Source organism: Lissotriton helveticus, chromosome 11, assembly GCF_964261635.1.
Source record: "Lissotriton helveticus chromosome 11, aLisHel1.1, whole genome shotgun sequence".
Taxonomy (NCBI): Eukaryota; Metazoa; Chordata; class Amphibia; order Caudata; family Salamandridae; genus Lissotriton; species Lissotriton helveticus.
In genome coordinates, this window is record NC_136072.1 from 1,047,746,830 (window position 1) to 1,047,768,265 (window position 21,436).

At 45.1% G+C, this 21,436-nt stretch overlaps 1 protein-coding gene across 8 annotated transcripts in view; it reads right to left on the bottom strand.

Annotated features, from left to right (window-relative positions):
* KDM2B (lysine demethylase 2B) overlaps positions 1-21,436 on the bottom strand; it is a 1,129,854-nt gene that overhangs the window by 735,012 nt on the left and 373,406 nt on the right. For all 8 annotated transcript variants that reach the window (XM_078667529.1, XM_078667528.1, XM_078667527.1 and 5 more), the window contains one exon: positions 4,338-4,491. In XM_078667529.1, coding sequence (XP_078523655.1) covers positions 4,338-4,491 — 154 coding nt within the window. The remainder of the gene's footprint in view (positions 1-4,337; positions 4,492-21,436) is intronic.

Below are 21,436 nucleotides of genomic sequence, written 5' to 3' on the forward strand. Positions count from 1 at the left end.
CCCTGGATTGATGAGACGTAGTATGTCTTGAAGTGAGACCATCCGGAAAGACAGGGAGATGAGATAGGTGTTGAGCTCCCTGAGATTTAAAATGCTGTGCCATTTCTCTAGCGTCTTCCTTATCAGGAAGAACCTGGAATAGAATCCTTCTCCTCTTTGAGCAGAGGGGACCGACTCTATAGCACCTTTCAGGAGCATCTGATGAACTTCGAGCTGCAGAAGACGCAGATGTTTTGATGGGATGGCGGCCGGGGGCATGGATGGTGGGATTTGTGTAAATTCCAAAGTATGGCCCTTTCGAATGATGTTTAGCACCCAATGGTCTGATGTTATCTTGGACCAATTCTGAAGGTATTGAGATACCCTGCCTCCTACTGATGATCTTGCGGAGGTGGGCACAGTAGGAAGAGCCAGGAGGCCGCTATTGCCTCTTGGACGTATCACGTCCTTGGCGAGTTTTCTTTCCTTTATTGTTAGATCCTGAGAAATTCGAGGACTGGCCTTGTCTTTGCTGATAAGGCTGGCGGTACTGTTGCGAACCTGATCCATACGATGAGTACCGTTGCTGCTGGTAAGAGCCTCTGTACGTGGTACTCTTGCCTCTGGAACCTCTGAATGGAGCTTTACGGTACTGGAGCGCACCCAGAGACTTAGCTGTCTCGGTGTCCTTTTTAATATCCTGGAGAGTGTCATCTATAAACTTTCCAAACAGTGCCTCCGCATCGAAAGGTAGATCCAGGATCTTATTCTGGATTTCAGGTCTGAACCAAGTCGCCTTGAGCCATCCCTGGCGACGAAGGACTGCAGCACCCGCCAATGAACGAAAGGCTGTTGTGGCGATGTCCATGGCACAGTCTATAATTTCCATTGTCGTTGCTTCCCCTTCTTGCAAAATCTTCTTCGCCTCTTTTTTTGATTCAGGAGGAAGTTGATCCAAATGTGGCGAAACGTCACACCATAGTTGGCGATCGTACCTGCCCAATATTGCCAGGGCATTTGCTGCCCGCACCAAAAAACTAGCCATTGAAGAGAACCTCTTCCCAGCGTTGTCTAACCTCCAGCCTTCTTTATCTGGAGGATTTGTCAAAGGAGCTGAAGGGTTGCGTGACTTCCTCTGTGCCGCCTGTGAAATTACCGAGTCCAGTTTTGGGTGTCCTGTCAAAGACGCCGGACCATCCTCAGGTGCTTTGTATTTCTTGTTGAGGCGCGGTAATACAGGGACCACTGTCGCTGGATTCTTCATTGCTTTAAGGCCTTCCTCCCAAACATGTCGGACAATAGGGATAGATCTAGTAGTCTTTTTATAAGGCTCTTTAAAGTCATATAAAAAACATTTGGTGGCAACAGAAGGCATTGGTATCTTGAATCTGCTAGACGCTCTCTCCATCAGCTTATGGAACCCCCCTATATCCACTAGCAGGGAGTCCACCAGATCCGGACATGGTGAAGCTGGGTCTGGGATGACATACTCGTCCCAATCTACACCTTGATCAGGTCTGCCATCAAAGTTTTGATCCTCATCCGAGGAATCATCATGAGTGTCCAGTGGTATCGAAGGTACCTGTGGAACCGGTGTCTGCGGCTGAGATATCACCTGAGTCGGCATTTCTGGAGAAACCATTGCATGGGCCGTAGGGACAGGCAGGGCTTGCGTAGTCGAAACAGCAGCAGGCTGTGAACATCTAGATTTGTAATCCTGCAGAATGTTGTGGGGATCCTGCAAGAGAGAAAATGGTACAGACACCATGTCTTGCCTCGAATACTGTTGAGGCTGTGCCGAATGATGATACCCACATTCCTGATGGTACTCCCCTTCGGAATCCATCTCCTGGCATTTACCAGAAGCTGAGATGGACTGTTTGCATATCCATATGAGTCCTGATCGTCATCATCTGAGTCGTCATCATCCTCCTCTAACAGGAGAGCTGGAGGCAAGGGGGTAACTCTCCTAGGAGACGTCATGACAGGTGTAATCCATCTCATGGAAATAGTGATTCTTTCCATCGCCGATTCTGATGGAGTTGTATGTGGTAATACTGCCGTCGTCGTCGTCAGAGTAGACTTCGTCGACGAACGAACAATCGACAGCAAGATGGGCGCCGTCGACGCTCCTGCTGTCGTTGTCGTCAATGTTGTCGTCGTCGAAGCCCTCGATGCCGACTCTGTCACCACCGTCGACAAACTCTTCGTCGTCGCTGCCATCGTCGACATCTTCGTCGACGTCGCTGACACTGTAGTCCACGACTCCGTCGTCGTCGACGATCCCGTCGACGTGGATTGTACCGTGGACAAGCCCATCGACTGTATCATTTTAAGCTTAGGCTTCAACACCTTCGTCGACAAAGCCTTCGTCGACGAAGCCTTCATCTGCGTCGTCGACGACTTGGAACTTCTGTCAGACTTCCCAGAAGACTGAGAAGAAGGTCTTTTGAAGGCTGGATCAGTCTTCATCCCAGAAGAAGGTGTAGATTGTCCTTCCCTCTCCTTTTCACCATGGTGAGGAGATTCGACTGGACCCTGGCTCTCAGACTCTCTGGGGGTCTATTTTGATGCCTTAGATGGATGCTCCATAGAAGGTGAAGGGGAAACCCTACACCTTTTGACTGACCTTTTTGTAGATGAGGCTAAAGAAGAGTCTTCACTGTCACTGGAAAGTGTGTCTTTTCTGGACTTCAACTTCTGGAGCCAGGTAAGAAGCCTACCCTCACGATCCCGGAGGGTCTTGGTAGAAAAGGTGCGGCAAATCTTGCAGTCCGCAGCCTTATGATCAGGATAGAGGCAATATATACAATCTTTATGCTTATCCTCAACAAACAATCTTTTCTTGCCACAGGTGGAACATGGCTTGAAAAGGGACTTCTTCTTCTCCTTATCAGACATTCTGGAAGGGACAGCCAACAATTCTGAAGAGAAATCCTGAAGAAAACTTTTGAAAAGAGTAGAGATTGAGCACAGCTCAAAGGAGACTCCCTAAGCACAACGTGAGGTAGACACCTGAGGCTCTGAGGTTCCTTCAGGAGGGTCCTATGGGGTGAGGCTCTTCTGATTGGCTGATGCTTAGTTTGGTCTCTTGTACAAAATGAGGCGGATATGCTACAAAAGGGAATGAAGCCTAGGCCTTTTTCTTTCTCTTTTGTACCTACTGCTATGTTATTTTGCTACCGAGACTCCCATTCCGACAACGGGGAATTATACAAAAGCATAGGAATCTATGAAAGTTCCAATACTGGGGCAACATGCTGTATAACACCAGGATTTCCTCATACAAATAAGGTAATCTTCTATGTTCTGGTGGCGGATATACATTGTTGCACTGGAAATTAAAAATGGACATTGTGCAGTTTTGCCACTTTTGTGCCAATTGTGCCTCCTGTGTAATCAATGTGAAAAGGTTTAAGTTGTTCCTGTTGAAAGTCATACTCCACTTCTTCTCTATTCAGTAAAAATCATGAACATTGAACATAAAAAGTGTGATCTGAGGTAGGGTAACATACTTTCCACTTATGTTATAGCATTTTATTGGTATGTGGAATTTGTATGAGGGAGACTGATAAGGCCTACTAGAGTTGAGGGCTATCAGATGACTGTGTGGTGTCACAGCTCTGGCTTGTCCTGGTGTGTGTTACTGAACAGTTCTGGGATGTTAGGGAGAGAGTCCTGCTACCAGACTATAGGTAAGGGGTTATTTTATCCCATTTGTTGACACCTATGTTTTCCCGAATACCTTCTTTTTCTGCAACAACAGTTAAAGCTTTATGGAAGGTTCACGGCTAACAAGTCACTTGTGGGCTGGAACTAATCATGTATGTCAACTAACTTGCACTATCTTCACCACATTAATGATTAATGTATATGTTATATGTGATAAAGAACTTATCAGAACTAGGCATTGCTCATTATTATACATTTTATTGCTCTATCGCCTGTTGTTTCATTGTACCCACCTACAAAAAAGTTCTTTCTATATTTGATTCCAAAAGTGCAAAGTCTCAAAACCAAAGAAAAAGATATAAATGTCTAAATTACAGAGGCGCTGTTATGAGTAAAGCAACATACAAGATAGATAATGAAAATATTTATTTTTATTGCCACTACGATCTACAGAATATATTATTGAAAAAGAAGCTCCAGAAGAAGTGTACAAGTGCGATAATGGACACTTGATTAATGATCTGAGTTACTAATTGGACTGCTACATTTAAAGAATTGGATCTGCAATTAATTCAGTCATACTAGCATGATTTCTAATTATGTTAGTACAATGATACCATCTACTGAAATAAAGCCATTGGACATAGCCACTTTCCACAGCAATTACCAGGGGTAAAAGAAATTACCTGATGGAATAAAAAAAGTATAGCCTTGTTTCAACTCAATCTTTTGACATCCGCTGACTTTATCTCCCAGGAAGATATCAGCTTGTTTTCCAGAGAGCACCCATTTTTCATAAAATTCTAAATTCTGCAAGGTTGGTGGAATCAACCAAAATACCTGCAGAGAAAGGAAAAATGTAACCCTTACAATATGCAGTAATTAAAGCTTGTTGAAAATGTTTCACAGTATTCTCAGTAACACTATTTTCAATACACTGTTTTAAATTGCTCTATATCCAACTGGTCACGTTTTTGTCTTTGAAGAACACGTTACTTACCTTTCCTGGTAGAGACTTTATCTAACCGCAGATTCCTCACCTTCCAAATTACTCAGACCAGGAAATCCTGCAGGACGAACTGGGCGAAATGCCCGTTCAGCAGTACCTGGCTCTTCAGGCGACAGTGGTTTGTGAACATGTGGAGAGATGCCCAGGTAGCAGCCAGGTAGATGTCTAAGATTGGCACACAATGCGCCCGCACAGTGGTCTGTATTGGAAACATCCTTTTTAACAAAGGATTTATTACGAATAGCCTTGAAAACTAACGTGTCATAACAATGGAGACCTGCTTTCTTCACCCAAAATCTGATTCCTTATTGTCCCTCCAGAACCTTACGTTCCTCCAGTTTAAATGATCTCGTGGTTCCACGCAGCAAATCTGTCTCATGGGGAGACAGAAGATTTCTTGTTTCAGCCCCTAAACTTTGGAATACACTGCCTCCCTCGATCAAATCAAGCCATTCACTCTGGTCTTTCCGCAAACAACTCAAGACCTGGCTTTTTAATCAGTAGACCCACTCTTCCCCTCATCGGTTAAATTCAGCAGATATTTTAGCGCCGAGACGCCCATGGGCCTTCGTTCGCGATCTATAAATTTTATTCATAAATAAATAAATAAATAAATTACTACGCTTGTTTTTATGCCGAATCTTTTACCATCACAAATGTCATCTCAATGCCTGTTTTTACCACGATATGGCTAACAAAACTGGGGAAGGGGTGGTTTTTGGGCTAAGGGTAGTGCGGGCGGTTTTAGGGTTAAGGGTGTGTGGTCATTTTTGAGTTTAGGAAAGGGGCGGTTTGAGGGCTAAGGGTAGTGCGGGTGGTTTTAGGGGTAAGGGTGTAAGGGGGTTTAGGGCTAAGGGAAGAGGTGGTTTTAGGGCTAAGGGTAGTGTAGGGCAGTTTTAAGGCTACGGGTGTGAGGGGTTTAGGGCTAAAGGTTGAGTGATCCTGCTCCGTCCTCTTGCCAGAAACACCTGGCTCCCTTCCCTGACTCGGGCCGCGGCTGAGGCATTGACCTGCCCTGCATAGTCGAGAAACCTGCTCAAACATGACACACTTGACATGCTCTGCTCTGGCGGCCGGACCCACCCTGGGTAACCCCAAAGAGTGATCCGCAGTCACTTGTAAGAGGAAGCTCGGGCTTTGAACTTTTTCCCGACCTCCAAAGAGGCTTGTGATTTGTCCCATTACAAATGATATCCAAAGAGCAAGTAAGTGGAATGTTTTGTTACAATATGATGCATTGTAAGTGGTCGCGTGTTTAAGGCATTCGTTGTTTTTGTCTGTTTGATAGCACGCTATGTGCCGGCATGCTGTTGTACTTCGTTCTAGACACTGGCGTGATAATACCAGATTCGATCTAACGCTTTCTTTGTTGGAGCTGTCGGCCATATGGCTATCCTTCTAGCATCATACATCTGGTAGTAGCCTTTGCTCTTGTGGAATCAGTGCGTACGTCTTCTTGGGGCTCCATCTTGGCTAGCCTATAGCAGATCTTTCATGTTACAATACAATCATTTGAGGATGGTTCTCTATTGTATCACTTTCCCCTTTTTGGCTCCAGAGAACCCCTTAAAACTTTGAATGTCTAATTGCTGGTGTCCAATCTGATTGATGTATAAACTGAGGGCCCTCTTAGAGTCAAGACAGTGGAGCAACTCCTCTTCCTTGATCTGATGACGTGGAGCATAGCAAAGACAGCAAAGTAATAGACTGCTCTATGTGAAGGGTGTCATTACCGAAAGCAAGAAATCAGCATTCTACTGAGGGCCAGTTTGCTGGGAAACAAAGATGAGTACGGTTGCTGGACTGACAGGACCTGCAGTTCAGTGACTTATCGAGCAGAGGTAACAGTGATGAGGAGAACTATTTTCATTGTCAAAATGCGTATAGTATAGCTGAGCATCTGTTCAAAAGGAGTGCACAACTAGGTGAGAAATAAATTGAGGTCCCTCTGCGGCATCACAAAAGGTATTGGTGAGATGATGTGGATCAGTCCCTTCAAGCAAATCACACAACTGATGATTTGAAAAGAGATTGCTGATCGAAGCAACCAAAGGCTGAAAGGGTGAAGAGATAGCCCTTGCCTGTCACCACAATAGGCCTTGGTGGGCTAGATAAAACAATAAAATGTCAGCAAGTTTGCCTGTAAAGACTGAATGTTGCAGGAAGAGCACCAGACAACACATTTTTCCCAGCGTCCTGCATGTACAGCATTGGTGGAAGGTCGCCTGGTTGCCAGGAGGTTTTGCAAAGTCAAGTGGAAGACCCATCCTGCTATTGCAACATGAGTTTCTACGTAAGGGGTAGCAGTACCCGAGGACATATGCTGATGCCCAGTAGTTCCGGTCACCACTCTCTCCTCTCCCAATCCGGAGCCACTTGGATGACATGGGGCAGGTTTTTCTTGATCTTTTTCAATACCCTGTGCAGGGGAGGTAGGGCTGGAAAGGTGTATAGAAGTCCTAAGCCAAGGTCCAAGTGAAAGGCACCTCTGAAGGAAAACCGCCTTGGGAACTGCAATGTGCAAACGAGTTGGCACTGCACTTTTTCTGCAGTGACAACCAAGTCAGGGATCTTCCTATTTGCTGAAGACACCCTGTGCCTCCAAGCCGCCGAGTGTAATTGCCATTCGTAAACTGAAAGGCAACATCGGCTGAGTTAGTCCGTCTTACGTTTAAAGATCCTGCCAGGAGCTGGGGCTTAGGGAGGAGCCCTAAGTGTTTTGCTACTTCCACCAACATAGAGCCGCTTGGCACAGGACTCGTCACCCCACACCACTCTGTTGTCTGTGAGAACCAGTACCTGTTCCCCCCTGATGTTGGAAGGAAAGCCTTCAGTTGCAAGCGAATCGCCTGCAGCTCCAACAAGTTGATTTGGAGACGGATCTCTGCCAGACACCAGAGTCCACTAATCTCCATGTCTCCTGGATTACCCCCCCTCCAAATCACCAACAATGCATCTGGGTGGAGGTCTAAGGTTGAAACATCGGAATCCTAGCCCGAATGTCCTGGACTCGCTGAGGCATAGGAAAGGCTAAAAAAAGCACTGTATCCATAATGGCTCACATGACGGGGCCCATTGTGAAGGAATCTGGTGTGTTTTTGGTACAATGATGTAAAAAAGCCAGCTGTTGTCTAGAGGTGATTTACAACTGTTTAAGGCGAGCCCATCTTCAGCAACTCACCGTCCTTGTATGGAAAGACTGGTATTCCCCATCTCCACACATGGGTTGCAACCACCATCATCACCTTTGTGAACACTCGAGGTGCACTGGTAATGCCAAAGGGGAACAAGGAGAACTAAAAGTGATATGATGCAGGCACCCTCTCTATGACTCCCTTGGCCAACAGAGCCTGAACTTCCCCTTGAAGTATGGACAAGTGTTCATCCGGGTGCTGCTGAGGGTGGTGATGTGACAGGATGAGTAAGGAATAACAGTGTTTCACAATCTGGAGCACTCATTGGCCGGATGTGATGTTTCTTCACTTGGAGCAAGGAAAGGTGATGAGACCCTCCACCAGGCGATTGTGACTGCGGAGGGAAACTTAAAACGGCTTTGTGGCAGCTGCTAGAGAAGGGGATAGGGTTTGGGTAGATCGTTGTCTCTGGGTGCCTGAGAGCTGGCAGCCTGATCATCTGCCTCTACTTCGAGAGGACTGAGCGGCCTGCTGTTGCGGAGGCACATACTGGTGTTGCCTTTATTTGTATTCCCCCTGAAACCTTGAAATGGGTGAAATTGTTGGGGGAAGTGGCACTCTGGCGAGCATGACCAAGAGAGCTTGCCAATTCCTTGCTGTCCTTAAAATGCTCTAAGGCAAATCCTGCTTGTCTCCTAAGAGATGGGTCCAATCAAAGGGCAAATATATCAATGACTGCTGAACCTCACTGGAGAATACGGTGGCGCAAACTTCTCTACCCAGGCGGACAGCCATGTCCAGGCACAATATAATGGAGTATCTTGCTGCATCTTGTCCGTCTTGAGTAAGGCATTGAACATTTGTTCTTACATCATCTGAGAACAGGGGCAAGATATCTGCCACCATGTCCAATAATGTGTGAGTGTATTTCTTCAAGAGGAAGCTGGTATTTACGGATCTGAGGGCAACACTGGCTGAGGACAACATCCTTTTGGCAAATTCTTCCATGCGTTTAGACTCTCTGTCTGGCGGAATGGTTGGAAACGCACTGAGGTTCAGATGGCTGGTGGAGGCCTGTAACACCTGGGAGGAATAAGGCAGGGTCCCCCAAAACAAGACTTTGCCACCTTGTGATTTTCTTTTTGAATGGTGAGCAAGATCTTGTTTTTGCCATGGTGCCAAACAGTTTATTCATAAGGGCCTCATTGAATGGCAATAGAGGCTCATGCTTAGTTTGTCAAGAAAGAAGCACTTCTGTCAACACATTAGTCTTTACCTCAGTGGTGGGTAGTGTTATGAGGTCCAAAACTTCTGCTGCCCTCCTTATCACTGGGGCTAAGAAGGCAGACTCTTCTGTGGCTACATTTGCGAGAAGGGAGTAGGGGCCAGTGTCAGAAGAGGTATCCAGGGCACTGAAGTTCTGCAAGTCCAGAAATAAGCTTCTGTTATTGTAAATATGCCTAGAATCGTCATTGTCTTCTCTGAATTCATGCTGGCATTGAGAGAATGATTCACTCTGGGTTCGCCTCAGAGTCTAGAAGGACAATAGAATGTCCCTCCGGTGTCAATGGCGTTGGTGCAGGCATCGATGTTCATGTCTGGACAGTGGGTTGTGGTGCCGTAAGCAGCATCGGCGTCAAGCTGGAAGCTGGGGGCGGCTTCAGGGCGAGTGGCACTGTCAGTGTCAACAGACCTGCAGGCACTGGTCCATCTGGAGAAAATGTTGAAACATTGGGGCTTGAAGTTGCATCAGTGGGGTCCAGGTGGGTCCAGAAAATTCGGTCCATAGCCTTTCTAAACACTCAAAACTGTTACAGAATCGCCCAAAAAGTTGGGACACTGAGGCATGGGGTTGGAATCGGTCTCAAGGGTCAGGAACCGATTTCACAGCTTCGCCGAACACAGGGTGACCCGAGACTGAGTGTTGGGAGTGGCGGGATGAGGGGGAACCGTTTTGGACTACTTACATTTTTTACTTTTATTCAACTTACCTTATGACCTCGATTTTGAAAAGGACCAGGCACGAGATCAGTCCAGGAGAGTATATGCGCTCACTACCTCGAATTTCATCGATGTTCTGCAGTGTACTGCTTTGCTTCGCAGATGTGGACGTCTTGTGGTTCAACTTCGACTCTGACGTCAGGCTTGGAGCCCAAGCATCAGAGACAGACCTGGTATTGGTCAGTCACCGACATCTGCTTATTGCAATCCTTACATGGTTAAAATCCTTAAGTCTCATGTGGATGACATATGTCTCAGAAGGGGGCCTGGCGCTTGAACATTGGAAATTATAGGAGAGGAAATCTCTCAAGTCCGACACGCTCGAGAGTGATGTCCAGATCCGTGTCGAAAGGCGCGGAAAGAAAATAACTTAAGTCAGCAAGCAGAGGTGGGGCAGATATAGTGGCCCTCAATGTCACACCCAGGGTGGGATGGACCCTACATGGATCTGCCACCTACCGGCGAGCGAGGAAGTTGCTATTAAATATCTTCCGGATCTAGTCTGGTTCCTGGTGAAATTCACAATGTGAGGAATGTGCATTTAGAAGTCTCAATTAGAAAGAATCAATCACACATGCAACCCATCGAAGGGCTGTCTATTATCACAAGCTACTAGAAACATTTTTAACCGGATGATATCAAAATCATATAGATAACAATGAAATGCTGGACCCTGTTAAATCAAGGCTTCATCACTGCCAAGGCTGAGAAACCATTCTGCCAAGAGTCATTTAATACCATTCAAACATGTAACATAAAATATGTATTTAAGTGTATATTTACTGTATACATCTTGGTAATGTTTCACTTCGGTTGAAAAAATTAGTGATGTGGAAATTATTGCTTTAGCAAAGTCTTTCTTAGCGTCCTACCAACACAACACATTTCAAGTAGATCAGCAGCCCTTCATCAGGGTTTGGCAGGTGCCTACTATCTGTGTGTATGTGTGATTTGTTTGGAAGCTGAAAACACGATCTATTTAAGGACTGTAAGGTGGGCACACATGCACAAATAAGCAGCCAATATCACTGGAATGCCCCTCGCTCATCTAGAAGGTGAGGAGCATGTTGGCTGTATTACTGTCTTCATTTAGTTAGTATATTGCTACCATGAACCTGGCAGGCATTTGTTTCAAAATGGCATGGTCAATTGCAATGGCTTTGATTTTTCAGTTTATTCCAGAAGCTTTACATACTGTTTATTAGTAGTCTCTTAGTTTAAACTAATCCTGTTAGGTTAATCTTTTAGACATGTAGGCTTTTCATCAATTCAGCAGAGGTTGTAATTTCTCGTCATATAGGCTTCTTCCGTTAAAGTCACGGGACTCCCTTTGTACCACATCACCTCTTGCGAAGGAATAATATCCACTCTCTCTCCCTTCCTCCTCTCTTTTTGGCCCAACTCTAACTTCTTTCTATCTCCATACTCTTCTTGCACGATTTTCTGTCTCGCTCACCCTAATCTCTCTTGCAAGCACAATATTCTAACTTAACTAAAGAACACTACCATTACCCACGACTCAATAAGCATAATCCTAGCCCTAATAATCCTTCAGACTCCCCCTATCACAGGGTTGCCTATTATCACAAGCTACTAGAAAAATTGTCACCACAGGATATCAAAATCACATAGGCAACCATGCATTGTTGGAACCTAGCTAACTGAAGCTTCATCGGTGTCTCTGGCGCAAACACAGTTCTTCTAAATATCATTCAATATAAATGGGACACATGACATAAAATATGAACTTTAAAGCTCACATTCACCGGCGGCATCTGAGGGTCTGAATAACTGAAGTCTATTATTACTAATTTGGTGGTACTCATTTTATCGACATTGAGACAATGATATGAGTGAGGCATGGTACCAGAATATCATAACCAAAATGTCATGTGACAGAAATATTGTATCATAAACATCTCTTACAAAAATATCGCCCCAGTGGAGTTAGTAATTGAAAATCTACACCCAACGTGATGGTCGTTTTGAGAATGATATTTAGGGCACAAATATTTCTGTTAGATGATATTTTTCCTTAGATATTCTGACCTGTAACCACTGAGTAAGCCCGCCAGTATAAGGAACTGTGACATTGAGGTCAAACACAGATTCCTGGAGTTTATGCATTAGTCTACCGAGCCACCACACCCAGCTAAAATGTTACAGTGTTTGTCCTCTTTAACCTCTCAATTGTACTTGACATTTATCTGTTTGCATAAATCATTTCAGTGATTTTGAGGGACCTTCTTCTTTTGCTATACAAAGAGGATAGTTTCATTGTCACTTGGTTGTAAATTGCATTCAATTTAAAATGTTGATTCACTGGGTGTAGAGCACCACAGAGATGCAATGTTGTAACCACTGCTGTTTATCTCTATTGTGGTTGATTCAAAGGAATAAGCCTTATAAAGAAAGACTGTACATTAGTACCAGGTCCATCCTAGATCCCTATCAGGCTTTGAGAAATATAAAAATAAATATCTCAGTGTCGGGGGTTAGAACTGAGACTCCTATCAGGAGATTCTATACAGATAAAACATTGATGTAGATCTGACCTCACTTTTCTAACTTTGAAGCCACCAAGCTAAAGTGAACCCTGTAATCACACATAATGTGCTGTGGAACAAGGTTCTCACTGGCACAGGACTAGCTGAACTCCTACTCAGAAATGCCCTATAAACAGTAGTGTCATATAGTTACTGCTTATCTATATACCGTGTTAAGTTAGCATGAGCTTATTAAATGTTTAAACGCCATTTTTTCCTTTTGCTGCTTCTGCACACGACACATAATTGTTGATTTAGCTTTCAGCCTAGAAGAGCGTTGTGATTTAGATGAGAATAATATGTTATTGCTCTGATATCAGCTTTGCTTGGTAAACTATGTCTGTACAGTGAGTGCTGAAGCTTCAAGGATAACTCGACACAGTATTGTTGTGAGGTCTGATCTCCGCACCTTCATAGACATAACATAAGTGCAGCTCCTGCCAAATTCTGGCTTTAGGCGCGTTTTATATTGCTTTGCATTGAGCACACATACACACTTGATGCGGTTCGCATGCAGAGAGCTGGTGGAAGCTGATGTGATCTCTTCACACTAGGATCTTGAGGTATGGGGCTGCCCTGCTAAAACCCAAAGACACCTTCTTAGATATTAATATAATATGCTAGTTAGGGAGGGTGAGAATTAGGTGTTATTAACCCTTATTCATTACAGCATTTTAGCATGCTGTCACCTTTTGCTTTCTATGGGCTAGTAACTATGCTGATAACTTTGCTTCTGATAATATGTTTCCTTGTATTATCTAAGATACTGCGTTTGAGAAAACGGCATTAGTAAATAAATATTTCAAATGTACACGTGTCCTCATTTACTCCACGTTCTGGTTTGAAATGATTGTATAACGAAAGAGTGCTCATGTGTTCCACGTGACCTGAGGTATTGTAAGTTCATGTTCTGGTTTGTCTAAACATTGGGAGTTTGTTATGACCAATGAGACACTGTAGCTAGCTCGGTAAGGGGATTTTGGGTACTGAGGTGAGTTTTGGGCCACCCTAATTCACTGAGGCTCCAAATCTATATGCACAGTTCTGTAGGAGAACGGAATCCCTGCTACATGGCGCCAGATCGTTGGTGGTCTTATATCATGACACTCGAGTAGTAGATCGTTCAAACCTTAACCCCTTCACTGTCGTTTCCGGAAAACGGTGGTGTCGGACAAAACCTACCTATTTTTAAAATAGGTCTTTTCAAGCTTGAATCTTTCTAAAACGGTTTCCTTGAATTACTACCCAGTTGTGCTACAAAGTTTACTTTGTTTTTCTACATTCCTGCCGCTTACCCATACGAACTCTTTTATTCATGGGTGACGTTTCCGGCTGTGGACGCTAATTCTGGTGTGTTCCACATTTACACTCCCTAACCTGTACCGAATGAATATACTCCGTACAGGGCACAGGAAGTACCTATTGATACTTGGCAGCATCGCGTTTGGTTTGGTGGCGCCCTGCCCCATTCTTTAACCGCTCCGAGGTTAGGTCCCTTGTCCATTCCAGGCGCAAATTGGCCTGTCTTGGCTGGATTTACTCCTCACCCTCTACACGGCAATTGTGCTCTTGCTGAAATTCGTAGACTACACGTAGTCTCTATTGCCGTGATTAGAGCTTTAGTGCAATACATAGCCCGTAATCTTCCGGGTGGGCCCCCGGGAGGTGCGGCGCTTCCGGCCGGGCAGGGCGGTTTGAAGCTCAGTCCCGTAATGGTCAATGCAGTGATGGGCAAGCGTCCCCAGGAAAAGGATGATTTTCCTTTCTGGCTTGCCGAGAAGTTTGATCAGCTGGAAGCAGTATTTCTTAACACAACTCCTGGTGAAAAACACAGGATTCTGACACTTAGTTTGCCAAAAGATTTGGCCCCTGAAATCGGTGACTGTGAGACCTGGGGTAGAACATTTGCGGCGGTCTATGCGAGATGTTACGGCACTCCGTCTATGGCTGTCCTTCCAACGGTCCTTAAACGTGTTCAGGATGATCACGGACCAGAGGCTGCGGTTGAATTGGGTATGCGCCTGTGTGGCACCTTTGATGTGGTTTGCGATCTCATTCTTGCTAATGTCAAGGGGGATGCAGTGAACTTTCAGGTAGCTAATGCTTTGGCGGCGATTCCCGATGCCGAGAAACCCCGACAGTTAGCGAGGATTATTGTGGCGGCTTATAAGACCGTGGGTCGCAATAGTAGGGGTCTCAAGCCTTTTTCTGTTAAAGAGAAAAAGCAACCCCAAGGGCAGACTTCAGAAACGGAAGTTTAGCCCAAGTCCAAGAAACAAAATTGGCCCAAAAAACAGAAACAGGGTAAGCAACAGCAACAACAGCAGACACAAGAATCTCGTCCTGCGTCTCCGATGCCTGCGCAAACAGAACGTGTTTATGACTTGCGCGATCGCGCGACGATTAAATCACCTGATCGATTTCAGGTTTCTGATCAACGCTCTCCTCGTTCCTTTCAGGACTCATCGGCCCCGAAGACCGGTGGTGGAGGAGGCGGAAGGGGTCGGGGTGGTCAGCAAGGACGTGACCAGCCCCGCCAGACAGACAGTACAGGAAAGCAGGACTGCTCAACGCCGAAGAGACCGCAGTTTGCTAAAAAGAAAGTCGAGGCTTTAACAGCGCATCGATATGCCACAGATAGTGAGAACGCGGCTTCGGAATCTGACATGGGCTCTGACTTTGCTGGACAGCGCGGCGGAGATTACCATTGTGAGAGAGGCCCTGCGTCCGCTACTGAAGGTGACAGCGACTGATATTTATGTTGTGATAGAAACAGCTGATACAAGAGTTGCTCCCCCTGATAGACTTTATGAAATTGTCCTGTTAATAGAAGGTGACATACAACATACTATAAAAGGGGTATTTTGGGAAAATATTTCGTCTATGTATGACATTTTGCTTTCGGAGGCTGACTGGCCCCCACCTTTTGTGCTCGCAGCACGACGAGGGGAGGAGGTGATCCTCCCCAGCTTCGCGCACACAGTCTCGAAAGAGGATGCGCTGCACTTTGCAGAAGAGTGGGCTAAGGCTCTAGCTCTGTACCGTAACCAATGTGGTTGGGATAAATTGTCCCCATGCCACGAGATACCTTTGCGGTCACAGCCACAGCCTCAACCTCAATATCCCATACGGCGTGAAGCCAAGGCTTCCGTCGCGGCAATCCTTGAACAATTGGAATATCAGGGAGTTATTGAAACATGTGTGTCACCGATGATAACCCTCTTTTTACTGTGACCAAGCCTGACGGTTCATATCGTTTGGTATTGGATTACCGGCATTTAAACTCGCATTGCCGTAACTGTGCAGTACAGAATACTCACGGCTCTGCCCTAGTGGATAGTCTTGTGCGTAAGCGTTTTAAGACCACGCTTGACATTTCCAACGGTTTTTATGCCCATCGATTGGATGGTCTTAGTTCCCAATGGACCAGCTTTACTTGCGGCGGTGTCCAAAAACAATTTCGGCGTCACCCAATGGGCTATAAGAATAGTCCTGGGATTTTTACTGCCCGCATTGTCTCTCTTTTGGAGAGAATCGTCCCAGATGCATGCTCGTATGTGGATGACATATATCTCACAGACGACGAAATTTGGGAGCATCTGTGTCGAGTAAACAGCATAATTTGTAACTTTGCAGACATGGGTTACAAATTTAACTTTGCGAAATCGCACATTGAAGAGTACACAGTGTTGTTCCTGGGCTATGAGCTCAACAATGAAGGTAGAGGTTTGGCTCCTCACTTCCTGGAGAAATGTGCACAGTTGCGCGCTCCTACAACACTAAAAACATTACAGTCTTTGCTGGGTTTCTTAAATTTCGGGAGGACTTACATTCCGGAATATGCCCAGCGTATCAAGCCTTTGTATGCTTTGATACAACCAACTTTTTCCAACTCATGCTGGCTGCCTGAGCACTCAGCCATCTTGCAATCCTTGCAGGCTGATCTGCTCGCTTCTAAATTCTTACTGACTCGTGATGACCACACTAACCTGGTGATAAGAATCATTCCTGGGACGGTGGGTTTCACGTACCTCACTTTTAATGAAGGAGACACAGTACCTATTGCTTACAAGTCACACTTGTACACTTCGGCTGAAATGCGATTTTCCACTGTGGAGAAAGTTTTAATGGCTGTGCAGATGGCGATTCTTAAGGAACGTGCTCTGTCACAGGGAAAACGCATGTTGGTTGTTACACCCTGTCCTCATTTGGAGGCAGTTACGAAAGCCAGTGTACCGAATTCTAAAGCTTTGCACCCTCGGTGGATTCAATGGGCTGCTTCCTTGACATCCACGGATGTCACGTTTATTTTTGACGCCTCATTACGGTCGCAAGAGTACTTGCAGTATGAATTCGTTCATCCTGCTCCGCTAGCAATGCGACCGTTGGAGGACTTCCATTGCATCATTTACACTGATGGTTCGGCGCAAGTTGCGCATGGCTCTAAACACGCCTACGTTTCCGCATGCGCCATTGTGGTCGGTGCCATGGTGAACGATGAGTTCAAGTCCAGAGTAGTGCATACGCAGACTCTAGGGGACTGCACCGCACAATTGGCAGAGCTTCGTGCTCTTCTACTCGCGTTGGAGTACGCTGATCCTAGTGTGACTACTCTTATTGTGATTGATTCTTACTACTGTGTCCAGTCTTACAATGAAAACTTGTTCTTTTGGATTCAGAATGATTTTTGTGATTCCAAGGGTAGCACAATAAAACACAAGATGATCTGGGTTCGAGTGGCTGAGCTTAAGGCTAAGTTGCCACTCGTTTTTGTGATTCATACTCTCGGCCATCAGCGTGTGGGAGTTCACGCTGTCGGTAACTCGCTTGCTGATGAAGCGGTGAAATCAGCGGTGTCTACATATTTAGTTGCAGCAGTTACACGGTACAAAAGTAAGATTGATGATGACATCTTGGCGGCTGTTGCCGCCACTGAGAAGGGAGGTAAACATCCTACGGGGTTCCCTTCGTAGTACGCATACCACTTAAGTCCCGAAAAGGTTCCTTTTGTGACAACTCCTGAAGTTGGAGAACGTTTGATTCCCAACTCGGATCGCAGAGCTAGCTTGATTACAGCGGTGCATGAAGGTGTGGCGTCTGCGCATGCGGGCGTCTCGGCCACTGTAGCTCAATTACAACAACGTTTCTGGTGGCGGGGACTGTACAAACAGACGCGAGGCTATGTCCTTCAATGTGACATTTGCCAGCAGATTAAACCTTCGACTGCTGCGCGTCCGCCACAGACACAGTTGTACATATCTAATAAACCGCTAGGTTGTGTTTATTTAGATCACTGCGGTCCTTTTTCCTCTGATACTGCGTATAAGTACATCTTAGTAGCAGTTGATTCATGCACACGCATTGTGTGGGTATGGCCCCATCGCAGCGCTGATTCACGGACTGTCATAAGAGATTTGCGTGTCTTTGTAGGGATTTTTGCCTGTGGTACCTTCCATTCGGATCAGGGTCCAGCTTTCGCCTCTAAGGCGTACAAGGATGCCATGACTTCGATGGGGGTCCAAGTCAAGTTTTCGTCACCCTACAGACCTGAGGGTAATAGTGTACTGGAGCGAATGAACCGTAACTTAAAGCAATCTTTGACAGCTCGAGTTATAAGCACTGGCAGAAACTGGCTGGCCCACCTCAATGGCGTGCAGCGTGCTCTTAATAATCTCCCTAGAAGGTCTCTGGGTGGGCGGACCCCATACGAAATGTTCTTTGGCATCAAGATGTACGTCCCTGACCTTGATGGTCTAGACTGCGTGGCTCGCGCCACAACCTTTAACGTAGATGAACATTGCAATGTTTTACAGGATCTACAAAAGACCAGAGACAGTCTTGCAAAGGAACATTTGCCCTCCACATCGGATGTTGCGTTGCAGATCCCGGTAGTTGGCTGGCTACCCCAAGTTGGAGAACTGGTTCGGGAGAAGATCGATAACAAGAAAGAATTTGGACCTTCCTATCGAGCTCTGGTTCCAGTCCTTGGAGTGAAGGGCACAAGAACAGTCATTTTACCACCGCTTCCAGGTCGTAAGGAAAACAGGTTTATCTCCATTGACAATGTCAAGATACACAGAGTGGCCGATTATTCTTAGTATGACACCGGCAGTCTCCTGTCCTTCCATTGTGAGAAATTCTGTTTTGGCCACTGCTTCTAATCCTGAACCAGAAGTGGCCATCGAGTTGCCTACAATTTCCAGTCCTTTATTAAGTACTTTGCCTGGTACAGACCATGATGAGATTGATTACACTTACCCCACTGACTTATCTATGCCTGACCTGCAAACACGTTTGGCCACAGAATCCAGATTTTCTTTTGACACTGTTTCTAATGCGTCAAAGAAGCCCTCATGGTTTGCAGTTTATGCCAGTTTATTTAAAAAACATTTTTGATTCCCCCTTGGATATATATTTGGCTGGTATTTTTTTCAATTTACCTTTTTATGTCAATTGTTTTTGTGTTTTATTTTTTTCGGATTGTCAATGGACACTATGTCGAGGAAAGAACATGCATTCGACATCTCAATGGAACTTTGGCCCCCCTTTCCTCGTCGCATTCAGCACACAGACCGAAAAGAGACTTGACATTTGTTAACATCACTGCTTGGCCTGTCCTCGATGGGATTGTGTGGGATGCCGTTAGGTTTCAAATTCATGGCCCTACTGAGGTCGTTAATGTCCCTAATGTGCTTAGAGTTAACATGGGGGATGTAGTGAAACAAAACATACGTTCTGATGATTGGGATGTTCAGGCCGTAGAGACTTTGTTTTCTGATTTGAAATATTATGCTGCCTTTGATGCTGAAGATTTGTACTTAGAATCTGCTAATTATGGTGATTTGTTTTGTTTTCAACATTTTGGCAATCACTTCTTACATAAAACTACTTCCAGAAGGAATACTGTAAATTATACACAGTGGGAGCATTGCCCAGCTCCTATACAAGGCAGTTCAGGTACTTTTTTGAAAAAGTACACTTATTTTACCGACTTCAATCCGTCCAATCCCGAGTCCTTTTATTTTAAAATGACACAGAAGCCGATGTCCAAGGTTAGACTTACCGATACCAAATTATTGTACTCGAAGTCCTTTCTTGATCAGCTGGCTGTTGGCGGCTATGAATTGTGGAAGGAAACTATTGACCTTAAATCTGTTTGGGGTTCTAAAAGCTGGCAGGTACAAGGCACTGAGGCTTTGCACCGAGCATGCCTCATCCCGAATCATATGTTGTTTTTGAATTCTTCTATTTCACAGACGACATGCTTTGGATTGGCTACTTCTAAAAAATTAAATACACCTACCATCCCTGAGTTAGAAGAATATTCTGGCTGGAATAATTTTACTCAGTTTTTCATTAGGGACCTGCAGACCCTATTGCTAAATTCATCCTTTAACATATCCATTATGGATCCAAAAGGTTGGCTAATGTGGCACAAAAGTGCTGATTCATGCCAGCACCGTTTTTTGGGTTTATCTGATGGCTTTAAACAGGTCAGACCTCATCCACGTTTTGATACTGACCATTCTGTCACGACTTATTCAGTAGGCAAATTATGTCAAAATTGGCTGAAACATTCTACCTTGGCTGCGGCTAAACTGCATCTATCCAAGCTGAATGAAGATGTAGATTTAAATGATTTCATAAAAGGCCCGGCTAGTGGTAGATCAAAAAGATGGATATATGCGATTTACAATGAAATCTGGAAGACATCGCAGATTGAGGCGGCGACACGCCTTAGAGCTATTGATCAAGCTAATCTAGAAAAGGTGCTTGCAGTTGTAGATAATAGTATTAACATGCTTTCTTCCCGCATTTACATGTTAGATAACATTGTGTCCTCTGTAGTGAATATAGTGCAGGATGAGGTGTCTGCGTTGTACCATGGTCAAAATCAGTTGCGTTCTATTATGCAATTTGCATGGACCCTGCAGACGCTGAAGGCTGGCAAGGTGCCATGGACCTACATGAACGTGTCCTCCCTTTTTGCCCCTTTTAATTTGACTGACAAGCAGCGCTTGCTTTCCATGCGTGATGCGTCTTTTTCCATGTTACATATTGAGAGGTTAGAATCTTTACCTTTCTCTGTGGCAGAGGCCACTGCTGCATCGTGGCTAATCCACGGTTTAATAACATTACCATTTGCTTTATATAAATTTACAAATTGTATGCGATATGTTGCTATAGGTCGATATGAACCATTGGGTAATGCATTTCTCCATGAAGTCTGGTCCCTTCCATTTACTTACAGATGTTTAAAAGACGGACAAGAAGTGTATCTGAATGTTGAGGAGTGTACAGAGACACCAGATCACTCTTTAATGTGTAGACACATTCATTTGTACGGTTCTTGCAACCAGGACCTCCCTAATCTAGCCTGTGTTTTGAAAGGAACACCAGTTCCCGCAATCATACCCACTTTTACATTACTGGCAAACGGCAGTTATTTACTTTTAAATAATGAGGATTGTTGTGGGTTAATTAAAGGTGCTGCTTATGTGGTGACTGTATCTTAACGTGTAGTTTGCTGCAAAAATGTTTTGTACCCACCCCCGCATGGGAAAGGGGATGTTTCCATCTGGCCACGCATCCCAACCTTGACGGCGGAGTTCAATGGCATGAGTAGAATAAGAGCTCTTTTGTCCCAAAAAGAAGTGGCCTTGAGTTTGGCTCGAGAAACGTTTGTGCTTCACATAGCTAACACCCGCACAGAGGTTCAGGCCCTTTTAAATTCTGATCTGCCGTTGCATTTCAGCGAACTGGTTCATTCAATCTTTAACGCGTCCTCCACGACTGGGCTCGTGCATTTCAGCTGCGGTCTCGGACTTCATTTGAAAAAATATTTGGGGTCATTCCTGCTTTCTTTCATTCTATTTTTTCAAGTCTGTTTGGTGGATTCCCGTTTTTGCTGGCACTGGCGGCAGGCGTTCTGGTGATATTTTGCTTTGTTAAGAATGGATGCCCTTCCTGTGCAAGAAGCCGCGCAGCCCCTCCTGGCACTGTTTCGCAACAGGATGCTTGAATACTACGGCACTCTGCCGCTTGCGACTTTAAGCACGGCATATAGATTATCGTTTCGATTTTCCTATTTTACA